Source organism: Cylas formicarius, unplaced genomic scaffold, assembly GCF_029955315.1.
Source record: "Cylas formicarius isolate icCylForm1 unplaced genomic scaffold, icCylForm1.1 PGA_scaffold_12__32_contigs__length_19106922, whole genome shotgun sequence".
NCBI classification, from domain to species: domain Eukaryota; kingdom Metazoa; phylum Arthropoda; class Insecta; order Coleoptera; family Brentidae; genus Cylas; species Cylas formicarius.
The window spans coordinates 6,787,459-6,815,397 of record NW_026844225.1 but is presented as its reverse complement, the minus strand read 5'-3'; the positions used below and the strand labels follow the sequence as shown (position 1 = coordinate 6,815,397).

Sequence of the window (27,939 nt, the reverse complement as noted above, 5' to 3'; positions counted from 1 at the left end):
ATTTAATAGTCAATACGGCAAGACAGTATGAAAATATTCTATTAGAAATGTGTTTTACGCCCTAAAAATACATTTATCAACAAAGCTAAAAGGCAGAGTGCATTTGTACTTGAGTCTTTGATTTGAATGAACAATTTATGATAACATTTTCCCGGGAAACGTTTGCAATCGACACCATTGAACACAATTGGCGATTGAATTCATTTCACTGACGATTGGTTATAATTTTACAAACGATTAATTTTATCGCGTTATTTACAAAACATGAACGGGTATGCCAGTGTATAATGCTATATATACAATAGAAAATACATTTAATAAATAGTAACACAATAAATATATTTTTTATATATTACAATTTATTTACATTGTATGTATATAATATATTATAGAAAAATGGAAAATTCAAATTATTAAATGGCAAGGTTCAAATAACAGTAAAAGACTAGTTGTAACAACACTGGCAGTCTACCAAGTAGAAAATAATACACCTTTATACGGGATGCCCTATGAGTGACGACGGTATTTGCAAAAATCAAATCATATAATAGATTTGCTCTGTGTTCTAATATTTCTATATTTCTTAAATGTATTTAAAAAAACTAATCCCCCAAATCGTTTCCCTCACGCGTCACTGGAATTATAATTATCATGGTTGATAGTAAACCTTATCAAAGTAAATTTCAACAAAATAGGCAAAATGATCCTGAAAACCGGACATTTTCAGACAAGGGTTTATTTTAGCAATGCACAGTTGACAAGCTATGCCTACGCATGTTGCATTTTCTAACTGAAGGGTTTCTCCTATACATTGAGAAAGGCATCATTCTGGTACATCCTGTATAAAGCGTAAAAGTTGAAATTTTAAACAAGTTGGGAATTCCATTCGTCGAGCATTTCATTGATGGGAAAAATAAAAGTAGCTGTTCCGGAAGCTGGCAATTTTGATGACCAATAGGATTTTTTTTACAACTATATACAATATGATTAACGTAAAGAGTTTTCTTGATATATATTTTTTAAATAATTTAATTGGGCTGAAAAAACTAAAAATTAAAGCTGCCAATAGAACAAGCTGTAAAATATTAGAGGTTTAATGGCATTGTTAAATTTCCTCTTTTGAGAGTAATAAATTTTAATAACTTCAGAATGCATATTGTCAAATGTGAACTTATTTTCTCAAAAAAAAATTGTTATAAAGAAATATACACAAAAGATGGCCACATAAGCGTTTAACACGCTAGTGAAAACCGCATTTTGAAATCTCGTTCCTAACCTAGAATATCAGTAAAAGAAATAAAAAATCGAAATAATTTCCCATCTTTGGGAATATTTCCAGTGTACCTGCCATTATTAAATCTTAATTTTTATTCTTTTAGTAAAATATTTATAAATTTACTTTCAAATTTGTATATTAATATAAATTATTTGTAAAAAATGCCGTTTTCACCTGTTGAAGTTGATATATTTTGTATTAATTTTCAAAATATTGAAAAAGTCACTGTTTCTGGATCCTGCATTAAAACGCAAAGATCTTAGTATTTTATCCGTATTATTGTATTGTAATATGTTGTAACGCATTAGTTCATTTTAATTAATTTAAATTAAAAATTATAATTAGTTAAATAAATTTAATAATAATCAAATATTTCCCAAGATGGCGAACAAATTTTCTTTTTAATGTTATAGGTTACGAACGAGACATCAAAATGCAGTTTTCACTAACGTGTTAGACCCTCATTTACCTATGGTTCGTTGTAATAAAAGTGATGCTGCATTTAATTTTTTGAGAAAACTCATTTTATTTGTAGTGATGTTGCATACCGCCCTCTAGCGGCAATACAATTGAAATCAATCAACGAGAGCGTACGAAGAGCCCTTTTCACCGAAGCAAATGCCTACTTTCCTTTGCGGGGTAGAGCAAAAATTATTCTAATCGAATTTATCTCAACTCTAAAACATTTTAGTTATCTGTAATATCTTATATTTCTTCATTACATTATTTTAATAGGAACTGTGAATGTAACACCCTTATATACATCTAAGCAGTATCTAATTCATTGAAATGCAAATCTTTAAATATCTCGATTTGAAGACAAATGACCACTCTAAAAATTAAAAACAAATGAAAAAAAATCCGTTTACGTCATCATATTTTTTTTAAATGTCTTATTTTGGGATTTCCGCACAAAATTGGCAGCCAGCAGCCGGAGTAAGCGATATTATTCGATTGAAAGTATTGCAAATGACTAGAGGGGAGTTTTCGATCAATTGCATAAGCATTTTATAAAACCGTATTCATTATACCAATGTCGATAGTTCGTGTGGCGAATTAGTAGTAGCGACGCTACTGAGATCAATAGCAGCGGCCGGCATACTCGGACTGACGCTGCCACTGGCCTCCCTCGGATGCTTCGTGATGTTCAAATTTTCGCCCGAAGGAGGTGTGGTCGTAGACGGCCTAACTATGTAAGGCCCATTACTGTGAATGGATGCCAAAGGATGGCCAAAACTATGATTAAAGTTACTGACATGCGAGTGGTTGAGTTGGGTGGTTTGAGGCTGGTGGGAAGCGACGCTGTGAAATGAATTATGTTGAGTCGTGTCGTGTCGCAATGCCAGCTCTTTCACTGCGTTCGTCTTCTCTTTCTGCCAAATGAACACGTTGTGGACCATAGCGCAGCCGCAAAATATTATTCCCAGACCGATAAATACACTCGTTACGATGGCGGGGGTCGAATGAAATTGGATGAATGTGTACAGTATAATACCTGTAAAGAATGTTGCATTAGTAAGCATAATATCTGCTATTCATAATGAAACGGTGTTTTTAAATTACAAGTTTAACGTGGACCCTTCTGGAATTTACTTATACTTTTATCAACAGTGTGAATCACTCAAAAACGGATCAACACATCATTCAATGGTATAGTTTTAATAAAATTTGTGATTCAATATCTAAACTGGTCCGGATCACGTATCATTTGAGATGATAACTTATGTTGTTGCGCAAGTAACTGCCCATATTGCCCTTATAACAAATACCTGGAAAAATGCTTATAAATAAATAAATAAATAAGACCGCCTTTATTTTGATTTCGGCGAAGTTCAGCTAAGCTTGCTTAACTTAACCGACCATTTGCTTGAAGGTGGCAGACAATGATTTAGTAGAAATCCTAAGAGATATGACGTATCACTTGTATGTGCAATTTTCTATAACAAAAATATATACGTACAAAGATATGAATATGAATAACATGAAATGAGGAATTTTGATATCTTTAATTTTGTTGATTAATTCAAAAGAATTTTTTATTGCAATTTTTGGTTTAAAATCTGTGTGAAACTTTAAAATATTTACTAATTTTGTTGAGAGTTTAACTGCTGGAGCTGCCCATGCGTTAAATTGCATTAAGTTATTACATAATCCTATAGAATTCACTATCGAGATTGAACAGGATAACTCTATTCATTTTCTAGACTTAACTATTACGAAAACGCAAAACAAATTAGACTTTTCCATTTATCATAAACTTTCACACACGGACACAGTCATACATAACAGCTCAAACCACCCTTATACACACAAAATGGCTGCATTTCACTCTTTTATACACAGACTTCTTAATACGCCACTCTCAACAGAAAATTACAACAAAGAACTTAATATCATTAAACAAATTGCACTGAACAACGGCTAAAATCCGTCCATTATCGATAAAATTATAAACAAAAACAAATGCAGACAACAATAAACTCTATTTATCCGAAACCTAATACAGAACACGAACAATTTAAAACAATTACGTACATAAGATAACCCAGTGAAAAAGTTTCAAAACATTTGTCAAAATGTTGTTTTAAAATAGCTTTCAGAACTAACAACACAATAGAAAAGTTTTTTAAAAACAATAAAACGAAACGTCCAAAATCTCAAAAATCAGGTGTCTATAGGTTGAAATGCGGATCTTGTCCTAAAATTTATATTGGACAAACAGGTAGATGATTCAAGAAACGCATTGGCGAACATAAAAAAACATTCAAAAACAATAGTCTAGATTGTAATTATGCTACACACCTAAACACAGAAAAACACATTTTTGACGACAATTTTGATATTTTACATACAGCCACAAAAAGTAGAAAATTAAATTTATTGGAAGCCATGGAGATTAACAAAATGAGACATTCAAATGTATTGCTTAACGATCCATTCGATTTAAATACCTCTCCATTATTAAACTTAAAATTCTCACAACAATAATTAAGGTTTTATGGTCATTTTTCGGTATATATAGTAGCATGTAGTTTGTAAATATTACATTTGATAAAGACACGGTGTTGTGGAAACAATTGTCATGTGAAAATATATAATTTCGTTAAAATCTGAACTTTTAGTTCTTGCTTTTTACAAAACTTCTGGATTCCTCCTGCGTAGTTTTTTGCTTAGTTTTGGTTAGTTTGAACTTAGAGCTTGACTGAAACAGTTTCAGTCAAGCCCTAAAGAAGCCAACAGGATGATTGGCTAAACGTCAGCAATTTCTACTAAGCAAAAACCGACGCAGGAGGAATCCAGAAGTTTTGTAAAAAGCATTACAGCAGCCTGAGGAAGTTTCTTTGCAAAATTAACAAGCTTTTAGTTCTTATTTCGAGATTCTATAGGCATTCACTTCGTATCTCACATTTCTTAGTTAAAATTGCTCGAGGCTTAGCAAGTTATTTAAATTTACTGTCAAATTCAATGTGTGATAAAAAATCCCAGTTTAAAGCAGGGTCAGGGGTGACAACACCGGGAGAATTATAATCCTCATGTACAGGGCGATTCGAGTTTTAGGGCAAAAACTAATATATTAACCAAAAAATTTACATAAACATGACTCTGATCTCAAAATGTATTTATATTTTTCTATTAATTAAAATATCTCGAAAACATTTGAAATTTGTCGTGGTTTATACTTCCTTCATGATCAACATTTAAATTTTTTTTAATGCTTTTGGTTGATACGTATTTGGAGGTAGAAACTTTTTAAATTTTTGTTTTTGGAGATAAATAAGCAAATTTTCCTTTTAATTTTTCCATGAAACTTTCACAGGCTACTGTAATACTTTTTATAAAACTTCTGGATTCCTCCTGCGTCGGTTTTTGTTGACTCGAACTAGCTAACACTGGCTTCTTCAGAGCTTGACTGAAACTACAACAAGCAGTTTCAGTCAAGCTCTGAAGAAGCCAACAGGATGATTGGTCAAACGTTAGCTAGTTCGAGTCAACAAAAACCGACGCAGAACTAATCCAGAAGTTTTTATAAAAAGTAAAAAAAAATACTTTTGGCCAAAATTTGTTAAAAATGCAATAAAATGTTTTTATACATGATACAAACCAGTAAATTTATTAGAGTAAAAGTAAATTTTAAAAATAAATATTTAAGAACTCGCTTAATTTTAGCCCTGAACTTTAAAGAGTAAATAAAACCTTAACCTTCTATTCACTGTATTCCCACGACTGATGCCAATTGGATTTATCTTACTTTTATTACATTTGCAATTAAATTTTGTTCAAGAATAAATTTTAAAAGAAAATTTCGGTTCGTTGCTTGAAAAAGTCAGAGGCGTTTGACGGAAAAGAAGCCTCTACCTCAAACGCGTGTCATCCTGTAGATTTAAAAAAAAAGCTTAAAATTAAAATAATGTTTTAGGAAGTATTAACCACAACAAATTTCAAATGCAAATCTTGATAATTGAGCGAGGTATTTTAATTATTAGAAAAATATAAACTTTGACACCCTGAACGATGTTTATAAAAACATTTCTGCTTAAAGTGATGAAATCTATCACCTATTTCAGTCTCTGCCTTAAAACCTTGATCACTTTTGATTTGATTTGTTTTCATTTTGAATTTCTTCGTCTTACTATAGTTAAAAATTTATTCAAAATGCAATTGGACAACATACGTCGAGATTGCCGCCGCATTTTGTCAAGTGGTTTCTCGTGATTTATTTACGTCTCTATTCCTAAGTGCCTAAAGTAACGTATTAAGTTTATGCATGTTCCAAAGACAAACATTCCACTTGAATCATTTAAATTCATTCAATATTTTTACGAATGAATTTTGTATTAGTAAGTGAGTGAAGATAATAATTATGCTTACCTGTTAAAAATACTGGTATAGAAATGAAAAATCCCCCTACTGCGCAAACTCTACTGACTGATGATTTTTGAAGGTATTTGTTTGTCCTGAAACAAATAGAAAAAACGCTTGATAAAAAACATATTTTTAAAAACATGTTAAATACAGTGTGTCCATGATAAAAACCAAAGAACATGAGAAAGAGCAGTAAGGGTCGCAATTTTAAAAAAGCTGACTTTCTGCTAATGTACGGTATATGTTTCTAAACTTGAAATCGGATCTTGAGTTTGCCTGCTGTTTGTTTTATGACAAACTGTATGCAATTATTAACATATGTGTTCCTCGTTTTGGAGACAATATAAAAAAGAAATCCGGATGTCACAAAAGGTTGAGAAGTACGGATAGTAACCCAAAATTACAAAACTTTAAATGTATTCCGAAAATGTCAACAATTGTTGCCATAGACAAAAAAATACTAGATCGCAAATCACAAACTATAGGGCTATATCTCTTTCAGGTTTTAGAATCCCTCCTACATGACAAAATATGTCATATGGATTTTTTAAATGAAGATCCACCATTACCAATATTTTGATATATTTCAAAAGCGTCTGATCGCCTAAATGATAAAATTCTAATCCACAAGCTTCGCACTTTTGGATTCTCTTTTTCTTCATACTTGTCATACATTCAATGAATACGTCCCTCAAGGCACAATACTGTGGCCATTATTATTCAACATTTGCAATGATCTTAATATTAGTTTTCTATGATATGTCGACAATATATATTTTTTAATTCCAACGTTTAGAGGATTGTCTCACTCTCCATGGCAGTTTGGAGCAAATCAATTAGTTTCTACATAATAACTTGATCTTTTTGATGGAACTGTCTCCCATTCTAACATTTTTTGTGACTTAAGAGTAACGTCCAACTAAAATTATCCTTTGGTCCTCATATTAATAAAGTATTGTCACACGCATCAAAAAGCTATGCATTTTTATTAGAGACTTTAATAACGCAGAAGTAATAAAAATATTACATAACTCATACGTCAGATCAAAGTTAGAGGATGCATCAGCAATTTGGTCTCCTGGGTATCATACACACACTAAGTTTTGAAATCTGAATAAAATGGAGGGAGCATATCCCATAAAAGGATTTTCGCATGTAATATTACCTTTTTTTTTGGTCACCGACATAGAAACATATTCTTTCGGCCCCTGCTATGTATAATTAACTATAATTATAAATTTCAGTCTCTTCCTCTTCTTTTGTTCTTTTTTATTAGAGTTTGATTTTAGGTTAAGTTTCATGATATAATTATACCATCAAATGCGTGTGTAACTATTAAACTAATTAGTTACTTGAGCTTCTTTAATGTTAGTTTTGTTTTAAATAAATAAATGTCGCTTCATATTACCATGTCTTCGGAAAGCAATGTCCCCTTTGACAAGTGTGCATATATTTCTATTTTTACTATTATTTCGCTTTGGATTATGAAGTAAGTTAGCAGAATTTTGTCGAGTAAGATTGTGAAAAATTTACTTGAACACTTGTTCCCATGCATTTTTATATTGGACGCACTGTATATTCTTCACTTTACACCAGAATAAGTGGGTGATATATTTGCAAGTCAATGCGAAAATTAAATAAACAAATGAAGCGAGACGAAATTTAAATTTATTCTGTGAATAAACCCACCTTGAAATACTTTTCGCTTCTTACTTTTTCGAAGCTAAATTGCAAGAAAAAATAGATCAAAAGTTATCCATTGTCGATTATTCGTTGAATATAATTTTGAGCCAAATACTACATTAAATTTAATTAAAACTAAAATTAAATTTATTGAAAATTGAATTTTAAAAATTATGGTAAATTTTATCCCTTATAAAAATTCCTGCCACTGAAAAATATCATATTCCGACATAATTTTTTTTTATATAAATAATTCAAAAGTTTTTTTGACACATTTTTAGCAAAATCAAAGCTTCAGTGTCAAACTAAAGGTACCCACATGGTTTTGAGTGCTAACCTACCTAACCAAAAAAACTTCGCACCAGAAATGGTAGTAGCGGCTCCAGAACCTACCAAGAAACTAAATTGTATCTTGAGTTCAAAGTTCATTTTTTCAATTTGGTTACAAGCATCGAGAAAACTATTTGTGCTCTCAAGCAGAATAGAAGTACATATTAGTGTTATCCTTTTTTTGCTGAATCCTTCTGAACTTCAATCATTATGTACTAAAAAATACACTAAAATAGTAATAAATTATTTATAGCAGATTTTTTTTCACGTTTTATCAAAAACCTGATTTAAAGCTTGTAGTCCACTAAGCCACCTTAATCTACATTTAGCAATTAATCATCCGCACATTTCGTTTAATAAATTCGGTGTTTATTATTATAAAGATATATTCATCACCCGGTTATTTAAAATGACCTTGGACAAGAATGCCGGCGTTTATTTTATACTCCGTTAATATTATTTCTGTTTTCCTTCTGGCTTAAAAGGTTTATGAGTACCACTAACACATCCTGTTTTATTAATAGTATTTAATACAGTACCATGATGGCCAAATATGCCAGATATTTCCGAAACTTCGCGTCATATTATTTCGTTTAATTTGTCAAACCGGATCTTGTATTTTGATAGTACATAGCGTTGCGTAAAATTTGATGTTTTTTGTATTTTTAGCAGACATTGCCAAAAACGTATACTCCCGTCTTGGGCTTGAATTTGGAGACAGTTTTTTTGAGTTGGGAGAGGATTTTCAAAAGTTTTCGGTTTAGGAAGTAGTCTTTAACTTTTTCATTTGTGAGAAATTTGATATATATTTTTTTGAAGATTTTTTATCTTTTTCAAAATATAACTAAACGTTCTTTTTCTTCTGGAACACCAAATATTTTATTCTTTTTCTGAATTTGCCTTAATATTGAATCTCTTTCTGATAAATTCAATATTTTTTATCTCTAAGTGTCCTGTACATGATGTCATACAATGCATCTATGATCTAGGACGATTTTTGTAAAAATAGTCCAAAATGGATAATTAGTTTTCTAATAAATATGCATGGTAACTACTGAGATTTATCTAGTTTTGATTAGTTGGGTGGTTAGTCATTTTGCGTAAGAGAAATATAGTAGTAGTTCAAGAAATAACTTGTTCAATCTATAAATATATCTATTTAGATATATTAAATAAAGGACGTTCCATAAGAAAGAAAAACAACATTGAGGTTGAGACTGTTATATATTGTTGAGAAACTTGATGATAAAAGGCGAATTAATATAGTTCAATGATTTTAATAAATATTTTTTTGAAAATTTCTTTAGATTATCGAGATAACTCAAAGGTTTTTTGGTTAGGGAATATCATGTATTTTATTGTATTTTGGAAAGCTCTTTATATCACACTTAACATTTTATTGTAAAAAAAAAATTCGTGAAAATCTGAACTATTAGTTCTTATTTATTTTGATAAATGGATTTTCATCACGTAAAAGCCTCCTCAGTTTAACATTTTATCGTAGCATACTCTATAGATCATATAGTCTTTCAAAGGCATAGAAACGATAATTATTTTTGTTGAAATGGCTATTTAATTAATAATTGAAAATAATTAATAATAATATAAATAATAAATGTTTTTTTATGAAGATTTTAAATTCGGATTAAAACATTATTGGCGCATTTTTGAAAGCAAATGCAGTGGCGTATCCAGGTTTTTTCTACAATTTTCGGTTTTCTCATAAATGAATACATTTTTTTATTATCTATGGCAACCATAGTTAACCATGATGGCCTATGAAATAGGACATTTTTTATTTACGTACTAGTATAGTGCATAACATGATGAAAAAGACATCACATAGAAATCTTTAAAATAATTTAATAAATACTTAATTATTATAGTTTTGATCATTTTCAGGTTTTCGAATAATCCTGTTTGAGCTTTTGTTTGTTTATTTGCTAAATGTATTAATTTGTGAAAATATTTATAAATAATAAAGTAGTAAAGTAATAAATTATTATTATTATTATTATTATTATTATTATTAATTACGACCACCTTATACAGAGTGCGGCAACCCTGTCTTTTTGATTATGGAACACCCTGTATTTCATTTAATTTCTAAATATGGCATAAAATTCTGTTTAGATTAATATATCACACTTACATTTTTGTTAAATAATAAATTATGAAAATTGGGATCTTTGTATTTTGTTTAGTAAAATGGACCCTCGCTGTTATACATTTTTGAGAAGCTTGATAAAAGACAAACTAACGGTGATCAATATTTTATAGTCGGAATGTTCGGTTGGCGGTAAAAAGTTGTTTGAGACTTTCCCCAAATCGCATTTAAAATATATTGAAAATTGCTAAATATGCCACAAATTTACCAAACTCTCTCGTGATTCGCTTTGCATACAAAAATTTTACTTTGTCAGGCCAAAACATTTCTAGGCAGCGAACTTATATTTGCATGAAATCTTTCGATACTTTCCCCAAATAAAAATATCTCGCGATTTATAATATATTAAGTATTCAATTTCCTGGGGATAGCTATTACCTACGGAATCTCTTACAGACTACAGCGAATTCCTTTAAAGCTAATAGTTAAATCACGATTTAATTTCAAACGCGTCTATATAAAAAAAGCCATAAAGATAGTGATGCCTGACAAGGTAATAAGTCGATTATTAAAAGTATTTACTATGAAGTTTACTATTTTATATCCCGCGTAAAAAATACACCTGCCCGTCTGAGGCTGCGGTATCTGGTCGCATATAACGTACCATCATGGTAATATAGTGAGACCAGTATTTCTTAGCATTCTTCGTTCAAGGTAGTCCGTGAAAAGCAATGTTGCCAGCACTGTTGTAAAAACACCCGCGATGAAACAGTTTGATTTTTTTAACCTCTTTTTTTAGTGAAAAAAAGCTCTAGTAGCTCTAAAAGCTAGAATCTTTCCGTGGAGAGCTTTGTGAAAAATTCTGCGTCAAGTTATTTAAAAACATAAAATAAGGGTATGCTGCAACTTTTTCATTTCATTTCTCAGATTTAACAAAGAAAAAATGTTTCTCTCAATCATTCATGAGAATATAGCTGTGATACGTTAGTATTACGAATGACGAGCTGACAACAGCGACAAGGTGAGAAATTGCGTGGGGAAATATAACTAGTTTAAGAAATTAAACATTTGAACTTAACGAAAAAGCTTTTAATAAAAATTAAAATACACATTAAGCTCGAAATGTTTGCTAGTTTGTATCATTACACCACTAATTTCATCCCAAATTTATGTGATTATTTTTTATTACGTAGTTCAATGTACTGTTTTCCAATTAAATATGTAGAAACTTTGATTATCAAATCGCTTGTTAACTAAGATAAACGGCTCATTGCCTATATTATATATATTATAGTTGTAAAATATATTTTGCACAGAACTTGCTTGTATAAAATATCAACAAAACATAAAAGTAAAAGGGCTTTAGATTTGTTGATACTTTCAAAATATTATTGTGCAAACAGGATGTTCGAATTTTGATGTAACAATTTTCTTATTTCAAGTAGAACACCCAGTGCAATAAACAATTTTGAATACTTGGCAAAATTGCGTTAATGTTTTTTTTTTTTCAAAAATACTAGATGATTTTTATAATTTATTAAAGTGTTGGATTAATGTCAAAAAGTGAAACTCTATGTCATTTAAATATGTAAAAAGACCACTATGAATTGAATAAAAAAACAAAAAAATCAAATCGGAAAAAACTCAAAATTCTTTTCTATTATAGTCTAGTGCAGTGAAAACTGCACAACAGAAGAGTCTTGACTTCGCTATGCTTAAGTGTCGCAAATAAAACAAGTTTAAAAGGCTACAGGACCTTTAGTGTCAAAGCACACTTAGAACAATACCAAAATGAAATAAACACTATGATGCTATGACGACGAGACATGAAGAAAAAAAACAAAAGAGCAGTACAGAAATGTCACTATTATGACTTTAGACCTGCGTGACAGTTTGTACAATCTAACTTAAGCATTTTTTATTGTGATGGTTATTTTAATATAAAAAAGTGATCACAAGTCTAAAAAAAAACATTTTTATAAAAGTAGACACAATAATGGGGAATATTTTATTATATGTAATATTCAGAAAAATATATATAGAAAATGCGATTTTTTTTAAGGTTCTGTTAATTAAGTAGCCAACGGTTCCAAAATTTTTCAATTATTCGTTGAAAATACTGTTTTGTTAGGCACCATTTTTATGATTTTAAAATTTTTGAAGTATAGTAAGTAGTAGGTGCCGTTTCTATAGTGCTCCGTTTGAAAAAAATGTGGAATTATTCATTAAAATTGTTAATGTTAGTTTTTTGGCCATACTGCAACGAAATCAACCCTAAATATCCAAACAACTTTTGTCTTTGAGGTTTTTCTGATATTCTCTAGAGATTCGGAGATAGGATTTCATCAAACGATCTGAGCAGCATTTTTTTCATTTCTGCTTGTTAGGCTTACTGAAGAAAAAAAAACGCGCAATGCTTTATTTAATTGCTGGTAAAATTATCGCATTTATTTTTAAAAAGTAACTAATTTGTCGACGCACCTCTGGCGGTGCACAGGATATTAACGATTCACGAAGTACCATGAGAAAATTTCTCGAATAACAAGTCTTGAAGAGGTAATAAGCATACGAAAGCAATGTATTGTTCTCTTAAAACGCCATCGAAAGGAAGCTGCTTACACGCAATTTTTATATGGACTAAAATGTCAAAATAGAAGCAAAATAATTTAATATTGCGTATAATTTCTTCACGTCCGTAGACGACAAACGAAACCGGGTTGGCGTGGGAACATTTAAAACAGCTCGCACGAAAGTAAACAAAAGCCCAAAAAAGCGTCAAAATAAATATTGAGAGAACGTATGAGGGTTCCAGCTTCTCCTCGTTCTTACTAATAATTATTTTCCGCAGTTCGAATAAAGCGGGCTCTTATGTTTGCTTTCTTTCTCTCAAAAGTTGTACGTAGGTGCTGTGAATCGAAGCTCTTTTCGAACGATTAACACGATCTAAACAAAGTAAGAAAGAAGCCTTTCAATGTCGCTGCAAGGCCTTAGTAAACCGCAATACGGCGTAGAAATTGGTGTTTGATTACATGCCTATATTGGGTATTTTTTCGGATTTTCTCAAAATATACAGGGTGACTCAAAAAAACGTGGTGAATAAAACATACATTTTTTAAAATGGAACACATACCTAATACATACCTAAACCTAATAGTTTTTCCAATATTTAAATTTTTCTAATAAACACTAGTTTTCACACATGTGAAAAAATTAAGATGACGTTTAAGGTATATGACGAAATCTGAATTACAGGGTGTTCAAGATAAGCGAATATATTTGGATCATTTTAAATTGAAAAATTAAGATAGCCTTATACAGGGCGACTTAAATTGGGGCAAAGTTGCGCATCGGTGACATCAATAATTTTCCGTTTTGAAATTGAAGTTATTTTTGGTACTTCCGGAAATATTGCGTAAAATCTGAAATTTCCGTTTTTTTTTCTGTTTTTTTGTCTTTATTTTAAAAATCTATAAATACATTCTCATTGGAACTTTTTAGGCTTCATCTTATGGCCAGGTCAAAAATCCCTTACTACGTTTAGTTTTTCTCAAACCATTATCAAGTTTATTTTTTCTTATAGTCGCGATATTGGATTTTTGCAGTGTTGAATAGCCCGTATTCTTACCTTTTTATAGAATATTGTACCAAAACTTTTATACCATAGTAAGTTATTAATTTTAAAATCTGTCGATGACATTTTAATATCTAGTGCATTACCGTGTCGTTAAAAATGGACTTTACCCATGAAGAAAAATGGGTTATGGTCAAACTTTATTATAAAAATAATAGGAACTGTGTCAGGACATCGGAAATATATTTGAATATGTTTCCTGAAAGACGACAACATCATCGAACTTTGTTTAAATTCTTGGATAGAAATCTCGCTGAGTTTGCTTCGTTTGAAAAACTAAGACAAAAATATGGAGACACAATGGATGAGGAAACTAAAGAACATTTAGTTAATAAGGTAAGATTAACGTGAAATTATTTTATTACTATCAATAAAAGTTCCATTTTTTGGAGGTTCCTGTTTTTTAACACTTTAAAATGTGGAGACCGTGAAGCGGATGTTTCCCTGCTAGAAAAAGACGTGGAAAACGACCCAGAATTTGAAGACGAAGTGAAGATGGCAGTCGAACCTAAAAAACAGATCCATTTGTCTTCGGATGCTGAACAAATTGTTTAGAATGTTTACAATTTTATAATAAATTCAGAAAGGGAAGTGTGAGCAGCAATAAAAACAAGTGACATGACCGAAGTTCCTATGTCAACTATAAGAAAAAGTTGCAAATGGGATAGTCAAGAGGAAAGTGAGAGAAGATGTTGGTACTTCGCGAGAAACATGCAGATCTAATTAGGCGAATAATCTACGACGCTAATAAAGGTGTTTTAACCCTATGACTTCAAAATTAGTTGTGCCAAAGAGTCGTTGTGTACTTTTTTGAAGAAAATGGATTTTCGCCAATTGTTAATGAAATGAAAAAATAAAGAAGAAATTGGTCTGAGTTGAAAGCGCATATAAGAAGAAATAACACTGCACCAAAATTTAGTGATAGTAGCACAAACCTAATTCTGCAAGACGTAGCTAAAATATCAGTGCAAAGCTGGTCTAACTGTAAAAAACGAGTAATAAAACTAGAAAATATTTATCGAAAACGATTAGTGGCGCAGTTGACCATTGAACTAGGTGACGACAGTAGCGAGAGTGACCATTTTTTAAGTGTTAGTGTTGTAGTAGTAGTGTAGTGTAGGTAGAAAAATTCCTAGGATTGTCCTGGAATGGTTAATAAATTAAATAAATTTAAATAAATAATTATTCGATTTGATACAAGCCAGAATTAGCCTATCGAAACAAATTTTCTTCAAAGGAATTAAGAAAGTTCCAAATGAATGTTTGTTTGGGTAATTTGTTCGATTATTTCCGTGTAGGACAGTTGGATTGGATTTATCTATTTCTGAACACTTTTTCTGTACTGACACTATTTCAATTTTTAATTTAGAATTAATTAATGGATTAATTAAAAAAATAATAAAAGTGCGAAAAATTTAAAGTATCTTTTACGAACAATCTAAATTTTTCAATAAAGCGGAGGCATTTAATTCATCCACATTTGAGCACAAGCTTGTAATAATAATAATGATAGGTTTATTGCTTAAAAAAATATTACAAAAAAAAAACAAAATATAAAGATGCCCTATGTAACTGAAATTTGTTACGCCACCCTAAAATGGGAGTAAATTAGTTAATATTATTAAAAATTGTTTTCTTATCTGTATAACCTAAATATCATTTCCAAAAACTACAACAGACGACTTATACAATTCTAAAATAAAAAAAACACAGTTTGCATATGTTATATTAAAATACTTTTGTAATCCCTTTTTTTTAATATAATATCTATGAATTTGTATTTTGTTCCATTTTAATTGCGGAAAATATTTTAAAAAATAATTGTTTGATCTTGGATAATTTTAGTAAAAAAGGTTAACAGATAAATAAATTGTTTGATAAAAAGTAGGCAACGCCATTTGTAATATTTTTTGTTGACATTTTGAGAATTAACTCCCATATCATTACAACTAGAATAAAAAAAAGGTATTTCAAATCTGTTATACCTGTCCACGTGATAATTCAAAAATAAATTAACGTTTCAATAACATTAAAAATTAAAGGTATAAGTTTAATAACAACAATAAGTTCATTTACATTTTTCTCGGCATTATAACAACATTGATGATCTTGCTTGTTCAAAGCAAACACCCTAGAAATTTAAAACAACACGATCTATCTCGGTCTAAAGTAATTCATGTTAATTAATTTATTATAATTGACTCTGTTATCAAAAATCTAATATTGGGGAAATAATTTTTGAGCTATAATAAAAAAAAACCTTTTTTGAAAACATTTAATGCGAACTAAGTATTCATTCATTGAGGTTCGTTTTTTTTTTCATTGCTGCTTTGAGTGTGTTTGATGATATAAACCTACAGACATATTTAAAAAATGTCCCTAAAATCATGGTACTGCGTTTGAAACGCCCTGCATACTTTATATTTAAATCTTGATTTTTAAAGTCTTACTAACATCATTCTGTCAAACTTTTTCAAAATCAATACAAACCAGAAAGGATTTCATTGACTTTTTATATATAATATGGAATAACTAACCGGCCATCATGTTATCCATTAATGTACAGGGTATTTCATTTAAGAAAATTTGGTTTTGCAGCGTTTAAAATTGGTTAGTTGATTGTTTTTGGTTAAAAAGCGCACGGCTGTTCTATAAGGGATTGCGGTTTTTGGAGTAATAAACATTAGGCCAAGTTAATCACGGTGTCGGTTGTAAAAGCACTATATTTCTGGTCCAATAAATTAATTTATTAAGAGACAATTTTGTAAAAAAATATTAATAGTAGGTAGTGTGTGTGTGTTTTTTTTATATAAGAATCGTTTATTATTTATCTTGTTATTAGGATGTTATGTAATTTTTATTTTATAAAGAGAAGAACAATCTTCTAATTTTTTTTTGAAGGACACTAGTCGGTAACTAAAAACCAGATATTTTGATTTAGACAGTTATTGTGTTTTTCACAAAAAAAAGGATTTGGTAATTAACCAAAATATTATTTGTTCATATACAGTCAGTGGTACGCCACTGAATTCCAAAAAAAAAGTAATGTGTGTGCGTGCTGTCATATTAACGATACTGCTATGACCATACAGAGAAGAGGTTAGTCGGTACGTCGCATTGAAAAAAATGAAGAAATTAAATTTCTTTAGAAATGATTGGAGATTGTAAAAATAATTTTTATTTCAAGAGAAATCAGTAGCGCACCATCAATATTTTCAAATTATATAATTAATTATACAATAAAGTATATATATATATATATATATATATATATATATATATATATATATATATATATATATATATATATATATATATATATATATATATATATATATGTATATATTATTGGGACACCTCCTATAAAAGTTCAGTTCCCATACCAGCGTGAACCAAAAAAAATTACATACCTGTCGCTGCCTCCGTGGGGACTTTTCACCAATTTGACTGCAAACAGAAACTGAATAGCGCACACCAACAGACAACACAAATTAAGAGACAATGTCAAAGCGCACAAAGCCAATGTCACTTCATAAACCACGACATATTCTTCGGCAGTGATAACTGTTAGCTGTTCGGCTCTCAGCAGTTCTCTAATATCGTTCGCCGTTACGGGTGAAATTTTCAGCAAAAATATCAGCGATAACAAAGCTAGTAGCAAGCTAACCAAACACAGCAGTCCCAAACTCACTAACATTTCTTTAACGCCCACTTGTTTAGATTTGGCGATGAATTTATTCACGGTGCTTTGATTCCGGATTCTCGATATGTTTAAGCCTCCGTTGAGAACTTTGTTGCCTGGAGAGAGAACGGTTGCGTTGCTGTAGATCGAATGTTTCGAGTTGTCTAAGTTATTAGGCGTTAAAGCGTGAAGCTGGGAAACATTCAGTGGATATTGTTGCGATGATATTCTAGAACTGTTGGCGTTCGGAGATCGAAACCTGTGAGGCTGGGGATCTCGAGTTTCCATTATTATGGAACTATCTGGACGGGAGCCTCGGTTTGCGACACCTGAAACGAAGTTAGAACGTGGGAAATTACCAACCCTTTTTCAATAAAAAAAAGCTAGAATATCCTAATGGTAAAAACTTTTTCTGGCCTTTTTTTATTACTTTCGAGTAGGTTTTAAACAATATTGGTTCTCATACTTGGAGAGCACACAGAAAAATCGATCTAAGATGAAACGGTTTTGAAGTTACACACTGAAAGAAATAGAATCCCTATTATTAACATGAGAGCAAGAAGTTTCTAATTTCTAAAAGGTGTTGTCGCTTTATAGTTCCTGCAAAGAAGGGAAAATGCTTTCATTTTGGTTAAAAATGATCAGTAATTTCGACACCAAATTCCTTACCACTCCTGAATATAAAAAATCTGTTGTGTAAAGAGCGTTGTTGCTTTATAGCTCCTGCAAAGACGATCAGTAAACTCAACACCAAATTCATCACTACTGTGGTAATTAATGGTGGACAACTCCAAGTAGCATGGAATACGGAAAAGAGACAATCGTTTATTTCAGAAACTCACCAAACTTTAATTTTTTTAAACTGGAAGGCCTATATTATTTTTTGAAATTTGAAGAGGTGTAGGTAGATAGAAAATTAGGTCTTTTTAAAATAAGAAAAATTGCTTGAACCGGTTAAATGCATATTAGTTTTTTTAACTGTTCCGACAATCCACCAATCGAATTATTAGGCTAGATAATCTTTGTTTTCACGAAAATGACGTCAAAGTTGTATACAAATTAGTGTAAGGAATTAAATGAAGAGAAGAAAGTCTGTATACTTTAGAGGCTTACATAAAACACATTTTAAAAACGCAATTATAGAGGGAGACTAGCCGCTCACATATTTGAAAAATGAACGAAACGCATTGTGTTTTCAAATTTGATAAATTGTAAATCTCTTAACAAGAAATTGCCTATGAAAAAAAATACACAGAGTCAAAAGAATTTGTTGAATGCTAATAATATTCACAAAATATACCCCAGAAAGGAATGAATATTAAAATGAATGAAAATAAAAAAAGATGTAGTGCTACATTTGATTTAAAAAAAAATGGTAAAAACTGTATAAATTATAAATATTTGAATTCAACATTTCTTAATCCAGCAAAGACGAAAAAGTCTTGGAGGTATAATATATCGTTTAATGCTAATAATGTTCGGAAAATATACTGCAAAAAGGAATGCATAATAAGAAAAAACGTAGTCCTATTTTTTTTTTAAACTGGGAAAAATTGAAATATTTTGAGGGTGACTAAAACCAAAACTCACCAGCAATAGCATCCTCCATACTTATACCAACAGAGGAAAAAAAATGTGACAAAAAATTGATAAGCATTATTTTTTCACTGTACCTTATTGGGTAAATTTTTTTGAACATAATAATTTATCTCTTTGCGCTCACTTGACTGTTATACCCTCCTCACTCACCAGTCGTTGTCTTAAAACTTTTTTCAGCTTTTCTCTTGGATGATTTACCAAAAAAGTTTTTTCCTGAAAATGTTGTAATTCTTCTTATTTATTTGTTAAAAGTATTTTTTTTTTCGATATTCTTCTGTGGATTTTTCCATTTTGAATGCAAATGTGGAGGTATGTATTGTTGAAAATGCAATTACACGTACATTCCAAAACAATTTAAAAGATTGCTTTGGTGAAACATGTAGTCCAAATTTCCTAAAAATACCTTTTGACCTTGCTGACATTTGCGTCATGTAACGGGCATGATTGAAATGTTAATGAAGGTATTCAGGAAATTCCATATATAAAAGTACCGATAATTTATTATATTATTTCATAAGCCTTCTCTCTACATTTCAAAGGTGCTTTACCATTTCAAAAATGGAAGCTGACGTAATGTTGTCTACAAAATAACGACCGCCATTATTAACCTTCAATATTTAACGACATTATTGCATCTCCTTCTAAACCGAAATAATTGCCAATTCCCGGTACGAAACAATTTACAGTAACGCGTAAGTGTGTGAAATAACAGATTCTTGCTCTCGGTAGGCAATTTTTTAAAAGCCCCTCGTATTAGAATTAATGTAACATTGCCTGCAAGTAACGCGATTTTATCTAGAACAGTGCCGAGATGCCATCGAATACAATCAAGCAAAATTCCGCTATTATTATTGCGGACACCAAAGTAATGAGAACAAATGCTTGACATGGAATGATTTTCTAAAATATTTCCAATTCTGAACTACAAGTAACACGTAATTCTAGGTCCCAAATTAAACTAACTAACTAAACTAAGGAAATGGAATAATTATAGGAAATTATTACATATTGCATAAATTCAATTCAGTTTATTTATTATATTATACAAGTATTCCTTTAACGAAGGGCAATGCACATTTAATGCATTAAATTAGATAAAATAAACGAAAAAAAAAATAAAACAAGATGATAATAATAATTAATACACCTAATACACCGTTAAGAAGGCAAAAAGGAAAAAAATAATATTGATTAATAAAGAAGGACAGAAAAATGCTTAGCAAATCAGATTATACTCCTTAATATTATTATTGTTTTAGTTTCATTTTGACTGTTATCCATTAAATGTCCTTGTTATAGGAATACTTACATTTCTTAATGTTTAGACAAAAATGAGCTTTAATTGTACTATCTCACCCTAATGCAATTATACTTTTTGTATGCAATTCAAGGTAGGGTGAAGTGGGTAAAAATAAAGCATATAATCTTAAAAATAGTTCTTGCAATTGTAATTGCCTATCCTACAGACTTGCTGTTTCAAGAAACCAAAATTATGGATTTGTTGTTTGGAAATGCTGACAATTATTACTGGCAATACTAACCAATACCAATAACCCTAAATGAATGGAAGGGGCACCAAAAATATGAGGTGTCAAAGAAATTAAGCGTTTTTAATTTTAATTTCTATAAGTCTGTTGAAAGTGCAGTTTGCCTTTGCATCGTGCCTAAAGGGATGGATACAAAAAATTTCACTAACACGCAAACAAATATAGTCGGTACGATATGCGATGGCATAGTCGGTCAAAAAAAACCAAGAGTTGCCTCAGCATTTTACCTTGAATTTTATCTTGATACTTTTTTAATTGTTATTGCATGGACAGAGTTTTCGGACAACAGTTTGTTTAACAAATTATCGTAATTTTTTCATGTAGATTCACCTACACAACTATGTATAGAATATAACAGAATAAATAGATAAATTGCGCAGACAGGAACAAACTTTAATAAGATAGTGTGATAAAAGTTTAAATAAATTTAATACTTATTTTTAATTATTTTTTAAGTTAACAAAAAAAGAAAATTTAGCTTAATACTGTAATTTTTTTATTTCATATAACTCACCTTTTTATATTAGCAAAAGACATTTATAAACTAAAAAAAAAAAGATTCATTTGTTTATGAATTTTTTATAAACAAATGGACTATTTCAATATTTTTAATAATTGTCTTTCTGATTTAATTTTTTTTTCTTGAAAATAATTTTTAATTGTTTATGCAGCTGTTGTTTAAATAATTAGTTAAGTATAATAAAAAATCAAAATTTTTTTTTTCGCTATTTTGATGCATCCTCTGTGTCATTTTGTAATTTTTAAAACTTAAAAAAAAAAAAATAAAAGTTAACAATTTGTTTATAACAACTTTTTTCACACTATTTTATTTTATGAGTATACAAGAAATTTGATGGCAATTATTTAAATATTTTTTTAATTTGCAATGATAAAGGAAGTAACTGAAAAGTTGTTACTTAACAATCTTCTAGTTTATTGGAAAATTTACCTTAATGAAAAATTCCAACGGGAGACGGTTTTTTGAGGTGTTTAAATTATACCATAATTTTTTTAGATTTTAAAATCTACTTTATATATATAAAAAACAAATATTGTAACTTACGACAACATGCGCGCGACCTCAATATGGGGTCCAGAGATCAATTTTCAACGTTAAATTAAAATTATTAATGATGGTTTCCGGGAATCCGAACTTTTTTTTAGTAAATTTCCTCTTCTTTAAGGATCTTTTTTCAAAATCCCAAAAAAACATTATATTACGAACTGTAACAAAATAACTAAACACTAGTTTTTACCATCTTTAATCGTTTATAACTTTTGAAATTTTTAATATACCAGTCCACTTTTTTCGCACAATGATCTAGACATAATTAATAATAATTAAATAATAATAAACTAGACTAGACCATCCTTAATAGATTGTGACTTCCATAAACCTCTCGACATGACATTTACTTAGTAATTCGGGATTCGATTGCCCCAGGTTTTCAATCGAACTTGCAAAATCGAAATCCCAAAAGAAAGAAAATGAAAGGTTTTCAGGTGGTTAATGATTACTTTGTTAAGTCAGCTGATTCTGTTTCTGTAGAAATTAGAAGAAAATTATTTGTTTTTAAGTTTGCTTATAGAAGTAGACACTTCAGTGGATTTGCTTGGAAGAGTGTGTAAACAAAAAATAAAGACCAGGGAAGTTCGACAATCTCTGAGTATTTCTACTTAATTTTAGCGATGAAATGATATAATAAATATGAAAATTAATACCTACCTCCGTTTGTAATATGCTTTAACATTTTGTCTCTTTCGTTTCATTTGTCCGTCACTATATTTCTTAAAAGTTTCGAACCGGTGACAGGTATCACTAATGTTTATATTCCACATATTCTGTCTTCATGTTTCATTTGGGTTCGTTACTTCCGGAACCCATAATTTATCGGCGAAATTTCGATGCGTTTTCGGCATTTTAAGTGCCTCCTCAAAGTTCCAAAACCCAGTGACCGTCACAATCAGCCACGCTCAGTGTGCCTCTTTGTAAAGCCACGACTACCTGCAAGATCAACGCATCCGTTAACAGTAATTGCGTTTATAAATCATAGTAAAAAGTAAGATATTAAAGTTACTTCACTACAATCTCCGCACGTATAAACCTTTTGGTAAATTGGCTGCCTGGATATTGGTCTATGTGACGAAATACTATTGTATATAAGGGTGGACATGTACTTTGGAAAACTTTTAAAAATTTCACCCTGTAGGGCGACATTCTGTAGCACATTCTATTTCCCATCAGTTTATAATTTTTGTTTAATAATTTCATCATTAATCCAATGATTATATTATTATCATCACAAGCAATTTCATAAATTTGGACAATTTCAATGTAAATATTTGTCGATTTTTATCTTTAGAATGTTAGAAATACCGCAAATATTATTGCTTAGAATTGCTTTAACCATTAAGTCCTAGAGAATTTTTACAAATTTGCAGTATTTGAAGTTTCCACTTCTGCCTGGTGAAAGGTCTGGTGTATCCCATTTTGGTGATACCTCATAGTGGTGAAGCTTTTGTGTGCATATTACTTTTCCGGTAAGATCTATTTCATTTTAAACAAATCTTGATGGGGTTTTAACAAATATCTCTAAGCAGTGCTGACCTCGTGAAAACTAACTTAAGTAAGTGTTTTAGGTAATTAGACTACTAACCTATCTGTATAGTAAGAATGTAGTTTTTAAGTTTTTTAACAACGAAACTCAATTTATTTGCAGACTTTATACCCCTTGGTGGATCATTAAAAAATCTCAATGCCGGATTTTGCAATCCTATATTGGTTTTTATGTTAATCTCATAAATATTGTTTATAATTGTCGTCTCATAGTTATTCACCTGATTTGATAAAATTATAATATTTTTAGTATTTTGCTTTGTAACATTTGCACCCTTTGAAAATGTGTTTTGCTACAAGTTTCCCATATGGTTAATAGGTATCTAAAGCGAGACAATGTTCGAAGTTTTTATATCTTTTTATACAGTCTACATTTAAATATTGCATCTATCATAGGTACCCTTTTAGTATCCAATCTAAAACTATCTAAATATCTCAACATTATTAACTTGCAATTAATTGTATTGATATTTATCTACACATGTGTTTGCTTCATTTTTTCCTTAAATACCATAAATTTTGTTTTATTTACATTAATTTGTAATATTTATTTACAATTTTGAAGTAAATTAAGCATATTTAATAAAATACCAAAATCAACTGTATCAAAAGGCTTTCTCAGATCTATGAACACTAAAACAGCTATCTTTTTGCCATGTAATGCTTTTGAAACATGCTACCACAATGTTACTACTTTTGAGGAAACCATACTGGAATATTTCCACTTCAACTGTGTTACTAATGTATTGTAATACGCGCTTTTTAAGAGTTTTTCCATGATTTTAGAAAAAAATTCTCAGTACTGAGATTGGTCAGTAATTATCATTTTCTTTTTTGCTACCTGCTTTAAAAACTGCGCTTATTTTGCTTGTTTTTGACGCATTTAGAAAAATACCCGTGGTTAAATTTTTTATCATAATTTTCTTCTAAGTTAAATATGATTTTGAAAAAGTCGTCTGACAAGACTGGCAAATTTACAATCAAGATTGTTACTTTTGCATTTACTTTTTTTTTATAATAACTTCACTTTCCTTGAAAATATGTGTATTTAATCCATCGGTTTTCTCATGCCATTTGAATACTAAAAGAACAATCTCTCGCATGTACTGAATTTGAATAATTCACGAACCGACTCGCTTTAGAATGGGCAATTAAGACCAAATAAAGATGTAGCGTAATCAAAAGCTTTCATCATTCCGTGGCTACTAATAAAAATCAAAACAAATGCGGTACTAGTGAATGTCATTGTACCCTAGTTGGACGCCTATGTAATTGTGGCATTCTCCATATTTATACGTTCGTCATTATAGCACCGAAACGAAGTTAGTATTGAAAGATATACTTTAAATTACTAAGATTATCATTTAATCACTTTTCCTGTTTTTGATTAAAATTTCATGCGTAATGATACACGCCACTTTAAATAGCATTAAATTAAAAGTACGCTGTAATGGTATTAATGTTCCAATCGTATCTACGCCACTTATTTTTCTTCGTCTAATCAAAAATATTATTATGGCTATAAAAAACTCTCTTTGAAGCGGATGTTTTCAAATGAGAGTCGTCGATACTAAGGCTACAAAATTATTTGAAAATATCGTACCTAAATCACGTTTTCGCTTTCTTCTTTAACTTTTATTCCAATATTGGTTGGTGAATTTTTACTTCATTCAACATTCTTTCCTCTTGGTTATACCGGAAATGTTTATCCCCTTTTTTCTACATAAAATTTTGATGTGCCTTCATTAGGAAGAAGAGCTAATAAATAAAAAGATCTAATTTCACAGTGGCCATTAGAGGGCGCTTCAAGGTGCACTTTCGATGGTTTTAGTTGGTCGTAACTTTTTTTCAGTGTATTTGTTTTTTTTTTGGTTAAGGAAATGATTTCCTGCAAAATATGCATAAGGGTGAGATTTCGTTAGTTTTGGTTAAAAATTTGGAGACACTGAAAATGCAGTCCCTTTGTTCTCTTGACTGGCAAAAGTCACAAAATGTTAAAGAAATCTTTTAGAAGTAACAACAGACCGCCTGTAAAATATAAACATTTAAGTTTGATTAATGTAGTCATCTTATTATTAACAGAGAACGGAAAAACGTCCTAATAATTTGTTTTGAATATAATTCCGTTTAAAACAAATACGAAATACACGATATACAGGAAAAAAGAAAAACGTTGATATTTTAAAGTAATTAAACTAATGACTTATAAACAAATGTTTATTTTGATTAAATTGTAGAAAAGGGCTTATTTACTACAAACTGATTTCTTGTGCATTTTAAGCCGCCCCTTGAAGTTATTGGACAAATTTTTTTTCGCGAACCAGGAGAATAACAGCCTATATGCTAAGGAACGTTTAAGAAAATATACGAAAAAGGCTAAACGTGTATCCAAGATGAAGGGCATATTTTTGAACATTTATTGCTCCATAATAGTAAAAAAAATAAGATAAGTTAATTTGTAGAAATAGGTATTTAATATTATTTACTTCTTCTGTGAATTAAAAAAACAGAGTTCTTTCTCCTGTTCATTTTTTAACCTTAACAGAGCCCTGTTGGTTAATATTTTTGTTATGTGCAACTAATATTGTATAGCAATAGTCTTACAGAAAGAAAGGTGATAATTGGTAAAGTTAAAATAAATCCCAAAGTATCAAAACTAGGTATATAACTTGCTTAATAAAAGCTGTAGGTTTTCGTAGGATCTTTTCGAAAAAATAATAATATCTATGGTGTACCATTTAAGAAAATGGACATTTTTCAATATAAAATGATCGTATTCGTTTATTTTGAACACCCTTTAGCATCTAAATCAAATTCCGTTGCATATATCTTTACTACTTTTACCTTTATACACAAAGTTATCGTAATTTCTTGAAAACCAGTATTTTTTTAGAAAAATGTATGTATTGGAAAACGAATTCGAAACAAAATTTCAAAACAGGATGTTCCATTTTTTAAAAATGTACATTTTATTCGACGCCCTTCTATGAGCCACACTGTGTACTATAAAATAATTTTAAATTGTCCATCCTAACAACCTTTACGGCTTTTGTATTTACTAATTTCTAATAACTTTTGAAACCGATAAGATCATAAACTTCACTATATCGTTGACTCACCTTGTACAGACCTTTTAGAGACACCCAGTGTTTTCAAATACCGTTCACAAAGACATTAAAGAGTTTAATAATATTGTCGGGTAAATGTGTCGGCCGTTTTTTTTCGAAATAGAACCGGTATACAATTTAACACATTAAACGTGTTTTAAATTTATTTGACGCTATATTGAAGAGTCATTAAATGGTGCGCCGATTATTTTTGAAAAGGAGAACGTTTGCTCGAGCAAATAATGATGGAATATAATACGATATAGTAGAATCACATCACCACGTACGCAATACACTGAAATTGATATTAGGAAGTAACTAGAAACAAGAAACCCGTCAACCGCCAAATCCAAATGGTGACTATTTTTAACGAACTTCTTTTACTTCCTGTAGTGTGTTGCCTTCACCTGTCTGTGCTTATTTAATTGGGGTGGGTTCACCTGACATATTAGTATTAGGGAAATGTATTCGATATTTTGTTACTTACATCATTCCTCTTTATAAAAAGTTATTTTTGTTTCTTGTTTTGTTTCTTTTTTTCTTCATTATTGTTAATATATAATTACATACTATTTTTTTTGCTTCTTAAAATTAAAGTTAGCGACATATTTTGTATTTTCTAGACACTAATATACAATTGTATTGCGGTATTTGATATGAAACGCTCGTACTGTATATCGTTTTGATCAGTTTTAAAATCAAAGCCGCGTTGCACACAGGTAGAATTCCTCAGAACATCTAAAGAAAGCTTGCGGATGCCCTTTTGTCTAGTCGCCACACCTCCAAACCCAATTTCATTAAAAATTCATTCGTTAAAACCCACATAGGGTTCATGAAAAAAAAAACAATTTATTTTTTAAAGCAAAATCGCTGAAGGAAGAAATATCTTAAAACATATAATTTTTTCTTCTTTGATTTTTAAAAGGAAGATTAATTGAATATTTGTTATTTATTTCTAATAATTTTTACCTTGGGCAGCAGAAGAGCGGTGTCCATATTTTTTTTGGTTAAATTCGGAATAATTGTGAACAGTCCACGACACTTTTCAAATATAATTTCTATTTTTATACAGGTTTTTAATTAACGAGTTACGTAGGTTTGACGAGACGTGGCTCGAAAGGCACTACGTTGATAACAGCTTCCACAAACCATTGGGACGTTTAACTTGGTAGTTTTTTTCAACCGTTACCGACTAAAAAAACATAATATTTGCTTTTAAAAGTTCACTACGAAGCCGATAGTGAGCGTCACGAACTGTAGAATAACCACGCAAACCGTAGGTCTAAAACACCTACTGTAACTTAACTGAAAATGAATTCAACATCAACATTTTTGTAACGGCAATTTACCGCTCCCAGCGCAATCGTTCCAATGATGCCAGTGCTTTAAAAAGTCTTTGATGCGTTGCGTTTAGAACGCAAGCTCTATTTGAGTTCACATTTTAGAAGTTGTTTGGAGATGATTTTTAAAATCTCCTTTTTAGTGTTAAAGCTTATA

General features: G+C 30.2%; 1 protein-coding gene across 1 annotated transcript; it reads right to left on the bottom strand.

The window, feature by feature from the left end:
• Positions 1-21: 21 nt before the first annotated feature.
• LOC132695714 (uncharacterized) lies at positions 22-27,731 on the bottom strand. Its single transcript, XM_060660152.1, has 5 exons — positions 27,412-27,731; positions 22,445-22,723; positions 17,301-17,901; positions 6,146-6,231; positions 22-2,771 (listed from the first exon to the last, which is right to left on the bottom strand). Exons 2-5 carry the CDS (start codon positions 22,467-22,469, stop codon positions 2,302-2,304), a joined length of 1,182 nt encoding a protein of 393 aa, XP_060516135.1. The 5' UTR covers positions 22,470-22,723; positions 27,412-27,731; the 3' UTR covers positions 22-2,301.
• Positions 27,732-27,939: the final 208 nt, after the last annotated feature.

What these genes read in the sequence shown, in the direction of transcription:
- LOC132695714 (XM_060660152.1), bottom strand. Translation starts at nt 22,469, where the DNA reads ATGTTAAAGCATATTACAAACGGAG. An exon ending in AAAGCATATTACAAACGGAG is followed by an intron (nt 17,902 to 22,444) that starts GTAGGTATTAAT and finishes ACTTCGTTTCAG; the next exon opens with GTGTCGCAAACCGAGGCTCC. An exon ending in TATACCAGTATTTTTAACAG is followed by an intron (nt 2,772 to 6,145) that starts GTAAGCATAATT and finishes CATTCTTTACAG; the next exon opens with GTATTATACTGTACACATTC.